This window comes from Ursus arctos, unplaced genomic scaffold, assembly GCF_023065955.2.
Source record: "Ursus arctos isolate Adak ecotype North America unplaced genomic scaffold, UrsArc2.0 scaffold_24, whole genome shotgun sequence".
Taxonomy (NCBI): domain Eukaryota; kingdom Metazoa; phylum Chordata; class Mammalia; order Carnivora; family Ursidae; genus Ursus; species Ursus arctos.
The window spans coordinates 17,961,617-17,978,259 of record NW_026622919.1 but is presented as its reverse complement, the minus strand read 5'-3'; the positions used below and the strand labels follow the sequence as shown (position 1 = coordinate 17,978,259).

The 16,643-nt window shown below is 35.9% G+C and overlaps 1 protein-coding gene across 5 annotated transcripts in view; it reads right to left on the bottom strand.

Moving 5' to 3' along the window:
• The window catches only part of GPATCH8 (G-patch domain containing 8), a 107,987-nt gene that overhangs the window by 74,565 nt on the left and 16,779 nt on the right, over positions 1 to 16,643 (bottom strand). For 2 of the 5 annotated variants that reach the window (XM_044389195.3, XM_057317785.1), the window contains exons 1-2: positions 5,866 to 5,946; positions 4,833 to 4,867 (exon numbers count right to left, since the gene is read on the bottom strand). Coding sequence is in view for 1 of the 5 variants with exons in the window: in XM_026512658.4 (XP_026368443.2) it covers positions 5,866 to 5,940 (75 nt within the window). In the remaining 4 variants the exon portion in view is untranslated. Of the gene's footprint in view, positions 1 to 4,832; positions 4,868 to 5,865; positions 5,947 to 16,643 lie in introns of those variants that run through there. The other 3 variants (XM_026512658.4, XM_057317786.1, XM_044389196.3) reach the window with 3 other exon arrangements.

Sequence of the window (16,643 nt, the reverse complement as noted above, 5' to 3'; positions counted from 1 at the left end):
TTGTTTTCAATTCACTGCTTGCAATTAATGTATTTACTAAAGAAGAGTGAAAGCATTAAGTAAATTCACGAGTCAAGACCAGCTGAGAGATTCAAGAGCAGCGTGTTGTGACTGACAACAGTGAAAGGAAAAGCAAATGTTAAAAGGAGAGGAAGAAAAAAGAAAACTTTAGGATTATACACATTAGCACCACTTTTACAAAACCACTCAAGATGGCTGTCACCTCAAAAAAAAAAAAAAAAAAGCTATTGATTCAAAATTATAGTGGCATTTCTCAAACTTTAGGTGAAAACTGTTCTTTAATTAAATTTATATTCCTAAGTATGAGTAAGGAACATGATGTCAGGGTCTGTATTAAAATTATTACCATGCCACTCTATGTCCTTATGATTACAACAAAGGCAACAGAAACAATGGACATACCTCTCCCAGAACCTCTTCCCCTTACCAACCTCCTAGATTAAGTGAATGACTAATACAGAAAATGTGGACCTTTCCTATCATTCCAGACTACCTGCTTTTGGAGGAAAAAAGGCAGCTCTGTGACTCTGCAGAAAGGGCTAGTATTCAGTATGGTCCCTTTTCCTACCAAAAAAAGAAAAAAAGTTTTATAAACACTCGTCAAAAATCCAATAGGCTTAGAGATGATGGACAACACAAGGAAGACACACCAAAATACCTCATAACAAAGTAGAACAAAGCAGACTTGCTTATCTCTGAAATGATCAAAATGTTCATTGAACATTCACTGTGAAAGAACAACGGACCCCCTCATATGCCTGTGAAAATAGTAATCTCCTCTCTCTGTCTGGAGTTGTGATTTTGCTAATTATTCCCATGGATGTTATTTAAAACAATAAACTGGAGTAAGTAATTTAAAGCCCAAATAGGTAATCTAGACATAACAAGGGCAATGAGCACTAAAATTACTTCTAAAGTAGTAACATTTTACTATTTCAGTCACCATAGTAGTGACTAAAAAATCTTTCAGTTTTTTATTTTAAAATAAAATATATAATTTGAGGTTTATTTATAATGTCATAGAACCAAAAATAAGTAATAGAAATTTTTTTCTTTTTTAACACTGTCTGGTTTATAATTAACAACAGGCATGACAATGACAGGCTGTTTATAAATTAAATGCACATGGAAGAACTGCAGGAAAATACCTACCTACCTACCTACTTACCTACCTATTTAAGTAAACTCTGCCCCCAATGTAGGGCTCAAGCTTATGACCCCAATATCAAGAGCTGCACGTTCTAACAACTGAGCCAGCCAGACGCCCCAAGGCAAATAGTAATTTTAAATTAACTGATAAAGCAACTGAGCTTTGCCCAAGCAGGCAAAAAAAACTGGTTTTCCACTTATCATAGAGTTCCCACAAGCTATTTGTTCTCTCTCTACTCAACACCAAAACGGTAGCAGTGGGGCATTTTCTTTGGTTAGAGATAAATTTCTTAATTCTGGTCAAACCATGAAACTGAACTGAAAACCCAAACTTTTTTACACCTATTACTTCAGTTGGCCTTTTTTTGTTTCCATTTCTAAATATATAACTAAAATGCTGTATTTTTAACCTTTGTTCCCTTCTATTATATGTGTAAGAAAGGAGAATATAATTTTTAAATGGGAAGATCTCTGAAGGCAAGATGTATTATTAACTATCAACATGCTGAAACACAACACCAGAAAAAACAAAACAAAAACCTCATTATTGTTTCAGTCATTCCTCAACACTTGTATTTATTAACTACCAAGTAGAAAATTTTCCCAAGAAATTGTCTCTGCTCCATAAAGCTATATTCCATCATAGTAACAAGGACCATTTTGGCAACAGCACCACCAATCTGTAAAATGGGACCTTGCCAAAACACAGATAAAAATTTACTTTATCTTAAGAGGCTGATTCCAGTTTTTATAGCAGGAAATAAAATATCATGTCTCAAGAGAAAACTATACCACAATTATGTCAGTGACTGGATGAATATTAACTCCACACTGAATTTTCTTTTAGTTGACAGCCACATTCAATTTACACCATTTAGCCCATTTTCAACAGTGACAAAAATGGTAAGTCTCTTGAGTGGATTGTAAGCTTTGCTGATTGTGTATTAAAAGACTCTATAAGCAAAAACCAAATGCTACTAGGTGAACCCATGCAAACAACAAGTTATAAAAATTCCCGAAACAAAAATTCTATAGCTCACTACAGATGACACAATGAAGACTAGAGAGAAAAGCCATATAGTAATGCTACACCATTCAGCTCCAAGAAGCACATTATTTATAGTGCAGTCCACATATGGTCACTGCTAAATGTCAAATCAGCAGTCTTATAGTTACAGTTTGGAACTAGTGGAGTCCACAGATCTAAACAGATATGCAACATGACAAAACTCAATTATACATATACTTCTAAATCTCTACATGAGCAAAGTAAACATCAGCAACTGGAGTTTGAAAACTTACATTAATTTTTTAAAACTGCTCCATCAACCTAAGAACTATAAAGACGGGATTTTTATCAGGTAAAACAAAGACAAACTAATGGCTGATGGCAGTTCTACTTCCAACTGCAACTGTGACAACATATTTTACTATGACGCAGGTATTTTGCCTCTGTATAGCTTATAATCATGCCCTCATCTTATTTCTCATAATCTATGACAAAGGTCATAAAAAACCATATATCCTAAATCACACCAACCAGTTCTTGGAACTATGGTGGAATTCTAGACTGAGCTATGGCTTTAGATTAAGTTTTGTTTTCTAAGTATTTTATCCTTATTAAGAATGTAGAGAATATAACTGTAATGGCTGGGACTTAATAATTTTTAAGCAATAACTTAAAATTCAAGTCCTAAAAAGTTTTGTAATAAAGGTAAAACATTAATACTTTCTATCTTCCCTGTAATTCAGATAATCAAGTTGTCTGGTAATTCTTTCATAATTTTCTTAGAACAAAGTTTTATTCCTAACCAAAAATTTCATTGAAAGATATCTGGTTGGTTGAAATAAAGCAGGGGAAATAAAACTTCAACAAAGATTATAAAATACTTCACAAATGCTGGATTTTGAGGTGTTTTCCACACTTCCTGATTGAAAGGGAAATACCTGTATCATCAAACTAACAAATCTAGGCTTCAGAAGTTTACTAAAAGCATAATGCATTAAGTCTTTGTATTTCATTCCCCATCTTGCCAGTTTGCAACAAATTTACCCTATTACCAAAGGAAAAGACCTTAATCCTATACTCACAATAACCCTTCACACAGGCATATTTCTTGGCACAAACCTGTGCAGAGACTTCCACGGTTACCAGCTGCTGCAGATTACCTTTGTTTTAAAAAAAAAAAAATGACTAGACCTTTAGCTCCTGCAATGATCTGTAGACTCCCAAAGCTGCATATTTCCAGCCACTTTTGAGTTGCATGCTGTAGCAAAACAGTCAGCACCTCTCAATAGATATTGCTGCAGAGAAAGATTTTAATTCAGCAGAGACTCTTCTATGTGTAAGAAGCAATGCCATTTCCCCCTAAGAACAAGAGAGTTCAATATAGCCAGCCAGCCATATAACTAAAATCTACTTATTTGGTGGGCATTCCTTAGGTGATAGGGCACTTCCTTTTGAAGGGGGTGGGAGGGGGAGAGGGGAATTGATACCACACTATCAACTTCCATGTCAATTGTTTTAGCAAAAATTTCTTCAAAACCTTTCTTTAAAAACTTTCAATTTGTCCCCAAGTGATTTGGTAAGAGAAATAAAATCCCTCCTGTTGTGTGTCCCCATTTCTATCTAACACAATGTAGACTCTGAAGCTCCTCCTCCTCCCACCTAAACTACCACATCAGTAATATTTATCTGTTTCAGGAGTAAATTTTCATTAGAAGTATAATTTGTTAATATACATCTCTGAACATACACTTACTTATTAAAAAAAATTAAATTTCCAGTCAGAGTACTATACCATTCATTATTTTAAGTGGAGAAGATAATACTACTCAATAAATAGAGCATATATCAGTTCCACTCCTACTCTTTGAGATTATCCAACAATGATTACTCAGTCAGACTGTCTTCTGATAGCATTCTTCCTATGACAAGTGCTGGAAAAAATCCTGGACAGTGTGAGAAGAAAAACAGCATTAGCCTCACACGCCAAAGGAAAGAATTTTCCAAAAACTTTAAAATGTAGCCCTAAAATGCTTTAGAAATGTTAAATTTTAGAGTTTTTAAAAAATCTTTATTGAGTATAGTAATAATGCAAATTATTTAGTCTAATTAAATTTCCTACTACTGTTGAGTCAGAGTACCCACGGAACTATAGCTTATTTATTAGTCATGTACCTTGTAGATATGGTACTTGGGTCTCGCTTCTGATAGCTATCTGTTCTTAAACTATGACCCAAAGAAACATTTAAATAAAATGGAAAAATTAAATTATTTTTCAAGTACAAAATACTAATCTAGCTAGCTTACAGACTTCATTATAAAATTCTGCCTTGTAATAATTCCCAAGATGATAAAGAACAAGGCACAAACTTCAGTGATTTTTAACTTAGCAATGTGGACTTGGCATTTTATCCTCAAATCAAACACAAGACTGGGCTTTCAGCACAATATCAGATATGAATTCTCCCTCTGCAGCATTATCACATGCGTCATCAATTACTGCCATGCCTAAGTCTAGCATCATGCCAGCACATTAAGACAGAAGGTACTATATGCAGTGTTCACTGGACCAGAAGAACAGAAATAAGAAGGGGAGGTGGGGGAGAAAGAAACCCTAGAGAAGAAATTAAAAAAAGGCAGACCGTGCAATACAAACCAGATCATGGCTGCTTAGCTAATATGGGCCAACTGCTGTGGAAGAAAAATGTCGAACACCCCAAGTTGTGTAAATTTCCGTAAACATCTAAACACACACACAAACACACACACAACACCAACCTAATTAGGAACATAAATATATGTTGATCCTTTACTATGTTACATTTTTGAAAATAAAAGCTAAAGTTAAAATATCTGTGCTCTCTAAACTGCCTTATTTACCTGAGGGAGGATAAGCTAGTGTTTCTTAAAAGGAAAAGGGAGAGGTCTTGACTGCTATAAAGATTAAGATTTCCTCTTTGATCATTTTTGCTCAAGTTTACCAGTAACTCACTGAAATCCTTATTAAAATATGTACACTTAAGCACAAATATATTAAATACTGACAATACTGACAAGTTTAGACATTTTAACAATGAACTGTGTAATTTAAAAATAAAGGGCTTTTCAAAATGAAAATAATGTTCAAAAATTAAGATTTTTTAAAAAAATTAAGTCAAGAAAATAAATCTCCTTGTTCTATTACTTTATATCAACATCCAAAACTAAGCCATGTAAAGAGATAGAAAGAATCAGCTTTTCACAAAAACCAGACTTCTACTTAAGCTACCAATTTGTCATTTTTCTCAAGTGTCTGGTAAATATCTTAGTCCTTAACTATTCCTAATGGAACATTTCACACGTGATTGTGTTGCCCAAGAAAGGTGAAGCTTTTAAAGGATCAAAATACATTTTACTCCTTTATTCAATTTACAAAAACACTAAACTTTAACTTGCTATCCTTAACAGAATATCAGTATGGGCCAAAATGATATTTTTCCATCAAATTCTAAATTGTTTCTAGATTTTTCAGACTGATTTCCCAAAATATTAAATATTAGATAACATCCCAAACTCTATTTGATTATTGTGGGGCATGCAAGAAAACAGTTCTAAACTGTACTGTAAATTATTCTTAAGTTTCAATTCATTCACATCAAGTGTCACACGAACACTACCTATGACCCAAAATTAAGCACTGATCATCTTACCGATTCTATAGGCTTGTCAAGTGATGCTTGTTCAATTTCCAAATGTCCTTCTTCATACTGATCAAAGTGATTACCCTGAAAAAACAAGACTACAGTTATTTTTCAAAAGTGATAAATGCCAAAATTACTAATAATCCAATCAAAATAGGGGTTATTTTTGACTTTTCATTCTTTTTCAGTAGACAGTCAAAACTGTGCCACAAATTCAGACTTTTCTAAATCTATAAAAATAATTTATTAGAGAAGTCTAGGCCTAGTAATATGAATTCTTCCTATACGGCAAACACCGAAATTGCTAACTAAAATACTATCAAAAGCACCTGGGATTATCAACTTCTTCTCACACTGACTATATTACGAAGACTGCAGGATCTTAAAAACAAAGATCCATGTTTAACTTTTCATAAACAATCCTGTACTAAATAAAATAAATAATAGAAGAATGAAAATAAAACCTATACTATAATACTGTCCAATGTTGATGACATTGCTTTTAACTAAAACTGCTAAAACACTCAACTTTAAGTGCTAACTCCCAAGTTTCAAGGAATTAGAAAACACAATCTCTTGACACATTATTCCAAATACAGCTATTCCTCAAAAGATCTGCCAAGAGAGAGAAACATGTCTGTATAATACCATATTTGACCATAATCAAGCAAGCAGTCACTACAACTAGAGTAAGTCAAAAACAGTTCAACAGAGGAAAAGTGCAGACAACTAGGAAGTTTTCTCTAATCATGGTTTTCTCTCATCCCCCTGCTCCATCACAAAAGAAGATCTCATAATTGGGCTTTAAATTAGAATACCAATTTTCTGGTTCCCTTTTTTTTTACAAAAGAGGGCATGATAATTTACAAGCCCTCAACCGACCTAAATCAAAAGACTAAAGAGCCTACATTAATTCAGTGTGTGGAGTGGTAGGACAACTTGAATGTTAACCCAACAAAAAGTTACTTTACTTTTTCAAGGTAAAATTTTAGTTGAATAAATGAAACTTAATGATAGAGATCTAAAACATACAATCTGCCCCACTACCATAAACACCAGGTTACTTGCTTCCCTCATCAGACTGTGAAGTCCTTAAGAACAAAACTAAATCTTATTTATCTCTTATAACCCTAAAAATACGGTGGCAAAATATTAGAGAACAATTAGGTGCTAAAATTGTGTGGTAGTGATAAAAAAAAATTCTGGAATTAGAAAGTAGTGGTGACAACGGTCGTACAACATTGTTAATGTACTTAATGCCACTGAACTGTATACCTTAAAATACTTAAAATGATACTTTTATATTGTATTTTACCACACTAAAAATGATAAAAATAAAAATAAAATTGTGCAGTAGTCTTTCCAAAAGAAGAAACAAGTAACAGAAATGGGTTTTCCGAAGAAAAAAATGCAAATCCTAAAAACTGAAGAGCAGGCATTCCAAGAATGAGGAAAAGCAATCATCAACAAATGCTAAAAATGAAAAAAATAGCTGTAAATCTTGAAAGTTTCTTAATCGCCAATATTTTGTCCAACGATCTCTTTAAAATTAACACATGCCTCTTCTTTTAACTTCTAAAGCAACATTTAAAAGATTAGAAACAGTTACTTACAAGGTGTTGACTGCAAAGCGCTTCAAAATTCCCAAATAATAAATATCCAAATGCTTAGATTAACTCAAAAACCTCACATTATAGAACAATGTCCCACTAAATCTAATAATTCTTTCACTCCACAGCTCTATATAATTTAAAGATAAAATCTCGTCCTACCAACAATTGGACACAATTTTGAAAGTAAATCTTTCGAGTAACTTAGGACAACCATGTTTTAGATCAAAAGAGAACTGCCCCCCAATTTATCACTATCAAAGATGATATACTAAAAGCACAAACACTTGCAGATATTATGAGAAAACTACCAAGTAACTCTACAAGAAAGAATATGGACATCTAGGAAAAGCCATTCTAGTTCATCCTTACTACACAAGAAATCACTCAAATTTTCCCAAATAAATAATGAATCATTAGCAAAATCCTTTCATCTGTAGACTTAAAATCATTTTAAAGATTTTATTTATTTTTTAATTAACCTCTATACCCAACGTGGGGCTCAAACTTACAACCCCGAGATCAAGAGTTGCGTGCTCTACAAAATGAGCCAGCCAGGTGCCCCAGACTTAGTCATTTTAGAAAATCCTTCTGTAGATTTGGAACGACAGGTTCCAAATGAGATGCTTAACAAATTTCTAAACACAGCCAGCTAAGTTTTCACATCTGTTCTGGATCTATCAGACACAATACAAAACAGGATTAATAATAATACAGTTTGAGTCTAGAAAAAGACCCATCCATTTATTATTAACTGATCTTCAACAAAGGTGCAAAGCAATTCCATAGGGAAATAATAGCAATTTAAATAAATGGTGCTAGAACTCAGTATCCATATGCAAACAAAAAAAAAAAAAAAAGGATGAGCCTCAACCTATACCACACACCATAGTAAAAATAAATAAATAAATAAATAACCCAAAACATATCACAAACCTAAGTGTAAAACCTAAAATTATAAAGTTTCTAGAAAAAAATATACAGGAGAAAATCTCTGTGATCTTGGGTTAGATAAAGGTTTCTTAAACTACACCACCAAAAGCACAATCTGTAAAAGAAAAAAATTGAAAAACTGGACTGGGAGAAAGTGTTCACAACTCTCATACCTGATAAAGGACTTGTATATCCAAAATACACAAAGAACTTTCAAAACAGAGTAATAAGAAAACCCAATTTTTAAAGCAGGCAAAAGATTTAAACACACTTCACCAAAGATGACATACAGATGGTAAATACTCGAACATCATTAATCATCAGGGAAATACAAACTAAAGCCACAAGGTGATACCACTATGCATCTATTAAAATTAGGCTTAAAAAAAAAAAAAAACAACTAACAATATTAAGTATTGCTGAAATTGCATGGAAACCCTCACAGATGCCTGGTGGGAATATTAAATGGTACAGCCATTTTAGAAAACAGTTTGGCAGTTTCTTATAAAATTAAACACACATTAAAAAAAATTAAACACACACTGGAGCACCTGGGTGCCTCAGCCAGTTAAGCAACCAACTCTTGGTTTAGACTCTTTGTTTCTGCTCAGGTCAGGATCTTAGGGTCACGGGATCAAGCCCCACATGGGCTCCATGCTTAGCAAGGAGCCTGCTTTTCCCTCTCCCTCCCTCTCTGTTCCTCCCCCTTGCTCTTTCTCTCAAATAAGTAAAAATCTTTAAACATAAATAAATAAATAAAACACACACTTAACAAGCCATCAATACTGTCCCCAGGTATTTACCCAAATAAAAGGAAAAACTTATGTTCACACAAAATCCTGTCTTGCAAAAAAAAAAAAAAAAAAAAAAATCCTGTCTTGCAAAATGTCTAGAAACTAACCAAATGTCCCTCAATTGGGAAACAGATTAAAATACCATGGTACACCCACACAACGACCACTGAACTCATCAATAAAAAGAAACAAACTACTCATATAAACAATAACACAGATGAATCTCAAATGCATTATGCTAAGTGAAAGAAGCCATACTCAAAAAATTATTGTATAATTTCCATTTACATGGCATTCTGTAAAAGGCAAAACCAGAGAAAACTGATCAGTGGTTTCCAGGAGCTATATATTGATTGTGTTGGTGGTTACATGATATTTTGTTAAAACTCAAGGAACTGTACTAATATGAACTGTACTAATATGTACATTAATATGAGTGAATTTCACTATATCTTAATTATACTTTCATTTTTTTAAATGAAAAAGAACAGGTAAAGCCAATATTTCTACATCTCTCCCCTTAAAATATTTAAGCATTAAAAACGTTTAAAATCTGTTGTGTAAAGACATTTTGGTGGTGGTTACATGAATATATACATGTGTTAAAATTCATAGAACTACACATCAAAATAAGTCAGGGGCACCTGGGTGGCTTCAGTTGGTTGAGCATCGGACTCTTGATTTTGCCTCGGGTGATGATCTCAGGGTGGTGGGACCAAGCCCTGCATCAGGCCCTAAGCTCAGTGCACAGTCTGCTTTTCCCTCTCCCTCTGCTCCTCCCCCTTGCTCACGCTATCTCTAAAATGAATAAATAAAATATATTTTTTAAAAGTATTACCGTACAATTTATTAAATTAAAATAAACTGGGTGGCTCAGTCAGTTAAGTGTCTGCCTTTGGCTCATGTCATGATCCAGGGGTTCCAGGGGTGGAGCCATCTGCTTCTCCCTCTGCTCCTCCCCCGACTCGTGCTCTCTCTCACTCACTCTCAAATAAGTAAAAAAATCTTTAAAAATAAATAAAACTAAAAAACATGCATAGACAGCTCTAGAATACGTTGATACTAGAGATTAACTCTAAGAGAACTGAGTGCCTAAGAGACAAGAGATACAAAGGAGGCCCTGTTTTTAACTACGTTTTTTTTCCTTTTGAATTTTATACTTAATACCCTAAGATTCAAATACTCTAATGGAAATCACAACCCTTCTGTTTATCTTTGAATGCTTAATCAGCACCATTCAAAATAAATTTCTCATGAAATTATTTTAAAATTTTAAAGTGGTGTTGATTCAAAAATATATAATTTTCATTTTTAAATGTTGAAATATAAAAACAAAATAAAATCATGATTTGTTTGGACATCTGAAACTTTTTTTATTTTTTATTTTTAAAGATTTTATTTATTTATTTGACAGAGATAGAGACAGCCAGCGAGAGAGGGAACACAAGCAGGGGGAGTGGGAGAGGAAGAAGCAGGCTCATAGCAGAGGAGCCTGATGTGGGGCTCGATCCCACAACGCCGGGATCACGCCCTGAGCCGAAGGCAGACGCTTAACCGCTGTGCCACCCAGGCACCCCTGAAACTTTTTTTAAAAAAGCATATACATCAGGGGCGCCTGGGTGGCTCAGTCATTAGGCGGCTGCCTTTGGCTCAGGGCGTGATCCCGGCGTTCTGGGATCGAGCCCCACATCAGGCTCCTCCCCTGGAAGCCTGCTTCTTCCTTTCCCACTCCCCCTGCTTGTGTTCCCTCTCTCTCGCTGGCTGTCTCTATCTCTGTCAAATGAATAAATAAAATCTTTATAAATAAAAATAAATAAATAAATAAATAAATAAATAAATAAATAACATATACATCGGGGTGCCTGGGTGGCGCAGTCGTTAAGCGTCTGCCTTCTTCTCAGGGCATGATCCCAGTGTTCTGGGATCGAGCCCCACATCAGGCTCTCCCTCCCCCCCCCCCCCCCCCCCGAGCCTGCTTCTTCCTCTCCCACTCCCCCTGCTTGTGTTCCCTCTCTCACTGGCTGTCTCTCTCTGTGTCAAATAAATAAATAAAATATTTAAAATAATAAAATAAAAAGAAAATAAAAAAGAAAATAAAAAGCATATACATCAGAAGGCCACAAGCTCAGCTAATTTTTTTTGCCAGTCTTCTCAATAATTGACACCAGAGCTGCTCTTTCGCTGCTGAGAGGTTGACTACTTAAGAAAAAAGAAAAAAGAGAGAAGAAAAAAAAAAAAAAAAGGCATCTCTCAATCATCCACAATGTAATTCCAACTTTAATAAATTTCAATTAAAAACTAACTAATCAGTTTATGGGACACCTGGATCCTTGCTCAGCAGGGAGCCTGCTTCTCTCTCTGCCTGCAGCTCCCCCTGCTTGTTCTTTCTCTGACAGATAAAATCTAAAAAAACAAAACCAAACCCAATCAGTTCAGATAGAAAAAATTAATAGTGAAAGACACCAAACTTTCTGGACTTAAAAATTACAACCAAATGATTTCTTCAATGAAACCAACAAATGTACACATTAAAAAATAAAAATACCAGGGTGCCTGGGTGGCTCAGTTGGTTGGGCATCTGCTCTCAGCTCGGGTCATGATCTCCAGGTCCTGGAATCAAGTCCCATGTCTGGCTCCCAGATCAGTTGGGAATCTGCTTCTGCCTCTCTCTCCCTCTGCCTCTCCCTGCTGCTTATGCACAATTATGCACACTCTCTCTCTCTCAAATGAATAAATAAAATCTTTAAAGAAATAATAAATAAATAAATAGATAGATAGATAGATAATAAAAATACGCTGATGGTATTTTTTACTGATTCACAGTCTAAATTAAAGAGTGTTAAGGAAAGAAAGCTCAGAGAGGAACTCAATTTTAACAGTTTACTCCTGTGGTCTTGCTAAACAGTACATTTGTACCAGCAATTTTTTGAGTACCTATTAATAAGTATCAGGAACTGTGTGCTTCACAGGCATGATCAATTAATCCTCTCAATGACCCAACATGGTAGGTATCATTCTTCATTTGCATTTTCAGATGCAGAATTCAGAGGGTGTAAGAAACATGCCCAGTTACTTAAACAGTAAGTGAAGAAGCCCAAATTCTAAACTCAAGTCATTGTAACTTTAAAGTTTGCGTTCTGGGGCATCTGGGTGGCTCAGTTGGTTAAGCATCTGCCTTCGACTCAGGTCATGATCCTGGGGTTCTGGGATCAAGTTCCACATTGAGCTCCCTGATCAGTGGGGAGTCTGCTTCTCCCTCTCCTTCACCCCCCTGCTCCTGCACACGTGCGCACCCGGTCACTCTCTTTCAAATAAATAAATAAAATCTTAAAAAAATAATAAAGTTCGTGTTCTTTCTGGTATGCTACTTTGTGATTTTTTTTCCCAGGACGAAGAGGCAGGAGGAAGAACACTGGGATACAGCACATTTTCCATAGCTATTACAAATTTTAAATGCAAATGATATTCACTGTAGCACTTTCTAGTATATTAAAAAAAAAAAATTAGAGGGGAGCCTGGGTGGTGCAATTGGTTAACCATCCAACTCTTGGTTTTGGCTCAGGTCGTGATTTCGGGTCTTGAGATGGAGCCCTGGGTAGTCTGCTTAAGACTCTCTTCCTCTCCCTCTGCCCCTCCCCCCAGCAAGTGTGTGGGGGGTGCTCTCACTTTCTCAAATAAATAAATCTTAAAAAAAAAATTAGAAACAAATGTCCAATAGGGAAAGAGTTTAATACTATTCTATTAACACAACAATCAGGGAGTTACAACAAAAATTTTTTAAACTATACAGAAGCAGGTTAAGTTATACAGAAGGGGAAAAAAATCAAAAAGGTAGTTTGCTAATTACAATTGTATATTCTTTATGTGGATAAAAACTGAGTGGTATTCTGAAAATGTGACAGGAGATGATAAATGTATCTGAAGAAACACATTTAACAAACATCCAAAGTTCAATTTTTTTTTAATTTAAATACGATTTTAGGGGCACCTACAGGGCTCAGTCAGTTAAGCGGCTGCCTTTCGCTCTGGTCATGATCAGGGCTGAGCCCCACATCGGGCTCCCCGCTCAGCAGGGTGTCTGCTTCTCCTTCTCTCTCCCTCTGCCCCTCCTGCCCCCCTTTATGCTCTCAATATCTTTCAAATAAATATTTTCTTTAAAAATATGATTTTAGTGATACAAGATGACTTCAAACAACCTGAAAAGAAATATTCCACAACCATAACTAAATTAGTGAACTGAGATTACTTGAGTATCTGCTTGATTTGCCATAATAAGCCAACCAATTAGTTGCAACATTTGAAAAGTATAAAAACTGCTTATATTTTGTACTTAGAACTTACCCTTTTAAATATTAGGACTATAATACCAAGCCACAAACAGTAAGAAGCACTTACCAACAAAAAAAGTACTTTTTTTTTCTCCAAGATATCATTTATTTGACAAAGAGAGAGACAGCCAGCGACAGAGGGAACACAAGCAGGAGGAGTTGGAGAGGAAGAAGCAGGCTCCCAGCAGAGGAGCCCAATGCGGGGCTCGATCCCTGGACTCTGGGATCACACCCTGAGCCAAAGGCAGACGCTCAACGACTGAGCCACCCAGGCACCCAAAAAAAGTACTTTTCACACAAGAAAAATTATCATTACAGCTTTCATCGTAGTAATTTAAACTGGTTATCACCAAATCTGAGTCCTATAGGTATTGCTAATTTGCTGTATGACTTAAAACAAATCACGTTACATTTCACATCCATTTGTACCATTTACGAAATGAAGAACTTTAACTGGACACTCTTTTATGTCATTTCTTGGCCTAAAATTTCAAAAAAATTTGCAAATTTAAACTGAATTAAATTTAGCCTCTAGAAAATGGTTAAGTCATTTAAAATTTGTTAATACAAAAACATATGCCATCAATTCCTACAAAAGAAAAATATTAACCACAATGGCAACAATCCTTGGTTTGGCAAAGCATAAAACATTTTTCGCCTACCACCAAAACAAATGTAGTCTTATTCCATGACATGTAAACCAAGTAAAAGCAAACAAATGACCTTGGTTTGGTGATGACTTTTTAGATTCGACACCAAAGGCATGAGTCATGACAGAAATAATAAATCGGACTTTGTTAAAATTTTAAACTTCTGCTCTGCAAAAGACACTATGAAGAGAATGAAACACAAGCCGCAAACTGGGAGAATAGATTTCCAAAAGTTATATCTGATAAAAACACACACACACACACACACACACAACTTATCCAAAATACACAAAGAACTATTAAAATTAAATAAGAAAAAAAGAACCCAATTTAAAACTGGGCAAAAGATCTGAAATGATACCTCACCAAAGAAAATGTACAGATGGCAAATCGGCATAAGAGATGATCAACATCATACATCATTAGGAAATTGCAAATTAAATGAATACCACTACATATCAATAGAATAGCTAAAATCCAAAACACTGGGGCACTTGGGTATCTCCGTGAGTTAACAGTCTGCCTTCGGCTCAGGTCATGATCCCAGAGTGCTGGGATCCAGCCCCGTGTAGGGCTCTGTGCTCAGCAGAGAGTCTGCTTCTCCCCCTCCCTCGGCCTGCTGTCCAATCCCCCTCCAGCTCATGCATGTGCACGCTCTCTCTCAAATAAATAAAAATTCTTTTTAAAATTAAAATCCAAAACAGTGACGACACTAAATATGCTGACAAGGGTATGGGAGCAACAGGAACTCTCATTTGTTGCTGCTGGGAAGGCAAAAAAGCACAGCTACTTTTTTTTTTTTTTTTTTAAGTAGGGGGAGCGGCAGGCAGAGGGAGAAGCAGGCTCCCATGGGGCTCAATCCCAGGATCCTGGAATCATGCCCTGAGCTGAAGGCAGACACTTAACCAACTGAGCCACTCAGGCACCCCACCACAGCCACTTTAGAAGACAGTTTGGCCATTTCTTACAAAACTAAACATAGCCTTACCATACAATCCACCAACTGCACTCCTTGGTATCTACCCAAATGAGTTAAACACATATCTACACAAAATTCTGTGCACAGTGTTTATTGCACCTTTATTCATAACTGTTAAACTTGGAAATAACCAGGATCTCCTTCAATAGATAAACAGATTAATTAATGGTGGTACATCTATACAATAGATTATTATTCAGCACTAAAAATGAGCAATCAGGCCACAAAAAGACATGGAGGAAACTTGAATACATATTATTTTAAGATTTTTTATTTATTCATTTGAGAGAGAGAGAGCCCATGTCGGGCTCCCTGCTCAGTGGAGAGTCTGCTGCTCCCTCTCCCTCTGCTCCTGCTCTCTCTCTCTCAAATAAATAAATAAATAAAATCTTTAAAAAAAAATCAGTGGTTGCCTGGAACTTCAGGGAGTAAGAATGGATGAACAGTAGAGCGCAGGCGATTTTTAGGGCAGTGCAACTATTCTGTATAATACTATAATGATGGATACATGTCATTATACTACATCTGTCAAAACCGACAGAACTCCACCAACAGTAACAAACATACCACTCTGGTATGAGATATTGACGGTGGGGACACTGTGTGAGGGGGGAAAGGATATATGCGAACTCTGTACTTTCAGCTCCATTTTGCTATGAATCTAAAATTACTCTAAAAAATAAAGTCTATATATTTAAAAAAAAAGTAAACAACAAAAGAGTTAATAATAATTTGAGTAAACCCATAGTCAACATTTCCAAAACATTTCTTCCCCAAAATATGTCCATTTTAAAACTTTGCTGCAAAACTATAAAGTTGGTAAGTGATTACTTCTAAGAAATAAAATGAAGGGACACCTGGGTGGCTCAGTCGGTTAAGCATCTGCCTTTGGCTCAGGTCATGATTCCAGGGTCCTGGTATCTAGCCCCACACCTGGCTCCTTCCTTGCTCAGTCGACTTCACCCTCTGCCTCTCCCCAACCCTGCTTGTGCTCATGCATGCACTCTAATAAAATCTTTAAAAATAAATAAATAAAGGAAAAAACAAACAGGGGTGGCCTGGCTGGCTCAGTCAGAAGAACATGGGACTCTTGACCTCAGGGTCATGAATTCAAGTCCCATATTGGGTATAGAGATCATGTAAATAAACTTTTAAAGATTAAACAAATATTAAATAAAAATCAGAGGGTCCCTCTGTGCTACAGAATATATAGAGGTACAGGGGCACCTGGGTGGCTTAGTCAGTGTGCTGTCCAACTCCTAATTTCTGCTTGGGTCATGATCTCAGGGTTCTGAACCCACTTAAGGTTCTCTCCCTCTCCCTGTGCTCCCCCCCCCTTTTTGTATTTATTTGAAAGAGAGAGAGTGAGAGAGAGAGAGAGAGAGAGAACACAAAAGCAGGGGGAGAGGCAGAGGGAGAGAGACAAGCAGACTCCCTGCTGACAGCTCAAACCCAGGACTCTGAGATCATGACCTGAGCCAGTTAACCGACTG